Source organism: Culicoides brevitarsis, chromosome 2, assembly GCF_036172545.1.
Source record: "Culicoides brevitarsis isolate CSIRO-B50_1 chromosome 2, AGI_CSIRO_Cbre_v1, whole genome shotgun sequence".
NCBI lineage: Eukaryota > Metazoa > Arthropoda > Insecta > Diptera > Ceratopogonidae > Culicoides > Culicoides brevitarsis.
Window position 1 is genome coordinate 38,754,179 of NC_087086.1, and position 1,190 is coordinate 38,755,368.

At 35.0% G+C, this 1,190-nt stretch overlaps 1 protein-coding gene across 1 annotated transcript; it reads left to right on the forward strand.

Annotated features, from left to right (window-relative positions):
- On the forward strand, positions 1-681 carry LOC134829112 (nucleolar protein dao-5-like). The gene has a single exon (XM_063842109.1). The coding sequence runs from the start codon at positions 1-3 to the stop codon at positions 679-681; it is 681 nt and encodes a 226-aa protein (XP_063698179.1).
- Positions 682-1,190: the final 509 nt, after the last annotated feature.

Sequence of the window (1,190 nt, forward strand, 5' to 3'; positions counted from 1 at the left end):
ATGTGGTATAAAGTCCTATTTTGTTTGTTGTTAACAATAACATTGCACACGAATGCAGCTCCTACGGATAGTAGTAACAACAAGTCAACGACCGCCGCTGCTGCAATAGAACCGGAAAGTACAAGTTCAAGTGCACCGTTGTTCGAGATAACTTCGAGGAAAAAATCAACGATCGACTATGAAGACGACGAAGATGAAGTGCCAACAGATTCTGACGAAACAGAACTCGTCGAAGCTCGAGTAAAGCCAACTACAAAACCCACAAAGAAAAAAGCCACGAAGAAGCCTGCTACGAAAAAAGTTGCCAATAAGAAAAAACCCATAGATGACGACGACGACTCCTCCGAAGATCTCTTCCCCTATTTGACGCAAGGATACAAAAAAGTTTACTCCAAAATCAACCATTGGTGGAAAGATCTCGAATCATCGTTCGCTGTGACTCCCATAACCTATGAAGGACCCTCAAAAAAAGTCAAAAAAGACAGTTTGAGTATTGGACCAGAGAAAAAGAGCAAAACCAAACCGCCAACTACAAAGAAACCGCCGGCAAAGAAAAAGCCTCCGCCAAAAAAGAAAGATCAAAAGCTTAAAAAAGAGCCTGAAGGATGGTTCGATTGGAATAAAATTGTATTGGTGCTTGGGGGAATCGTAACGGTATTAGACTTATTTGGCATTAGATAAAATGCAAAAAAGCAATAAAAAAGAAAGTTAAGGGAATTAAGTTAAAAAAAAATAAATTATTGATAAAAAAAATTAATGCTGAGTGACAAATTATTTGTTCCAAAAATTTCACTGTCGAAAAAGAAGCTCATAAATATCCGCATTCCTCTTGACAACACGAGAATACGCAAATATATTCAAAAATGTTAAAAAATAACATTCATAATTCACTCTCACTGTTAAATTTTGTAAAAAATTAGTTCCTATCATTTTATTTTTTTTTTTTACGAAAAAGTGTTAAACAGCAATTCATGAGAAAAACTTTCGATTTTAGTGTCATCCTTATTATTATCATTAAAAATTTCATGTCGGATTTTTTTTTTGGTAAACCTCCTTTAATTAACTGCTTAATGATGAATTTCAAGAAAAACCTGCTTGAGGCGAGTGAATCTTCGTTCATTTCATTAACATGGCATTTTGTGAGAAAAAATGCTCCTGTGTGGAAAAAATTTGGTCTGTCTGTTTAAGGT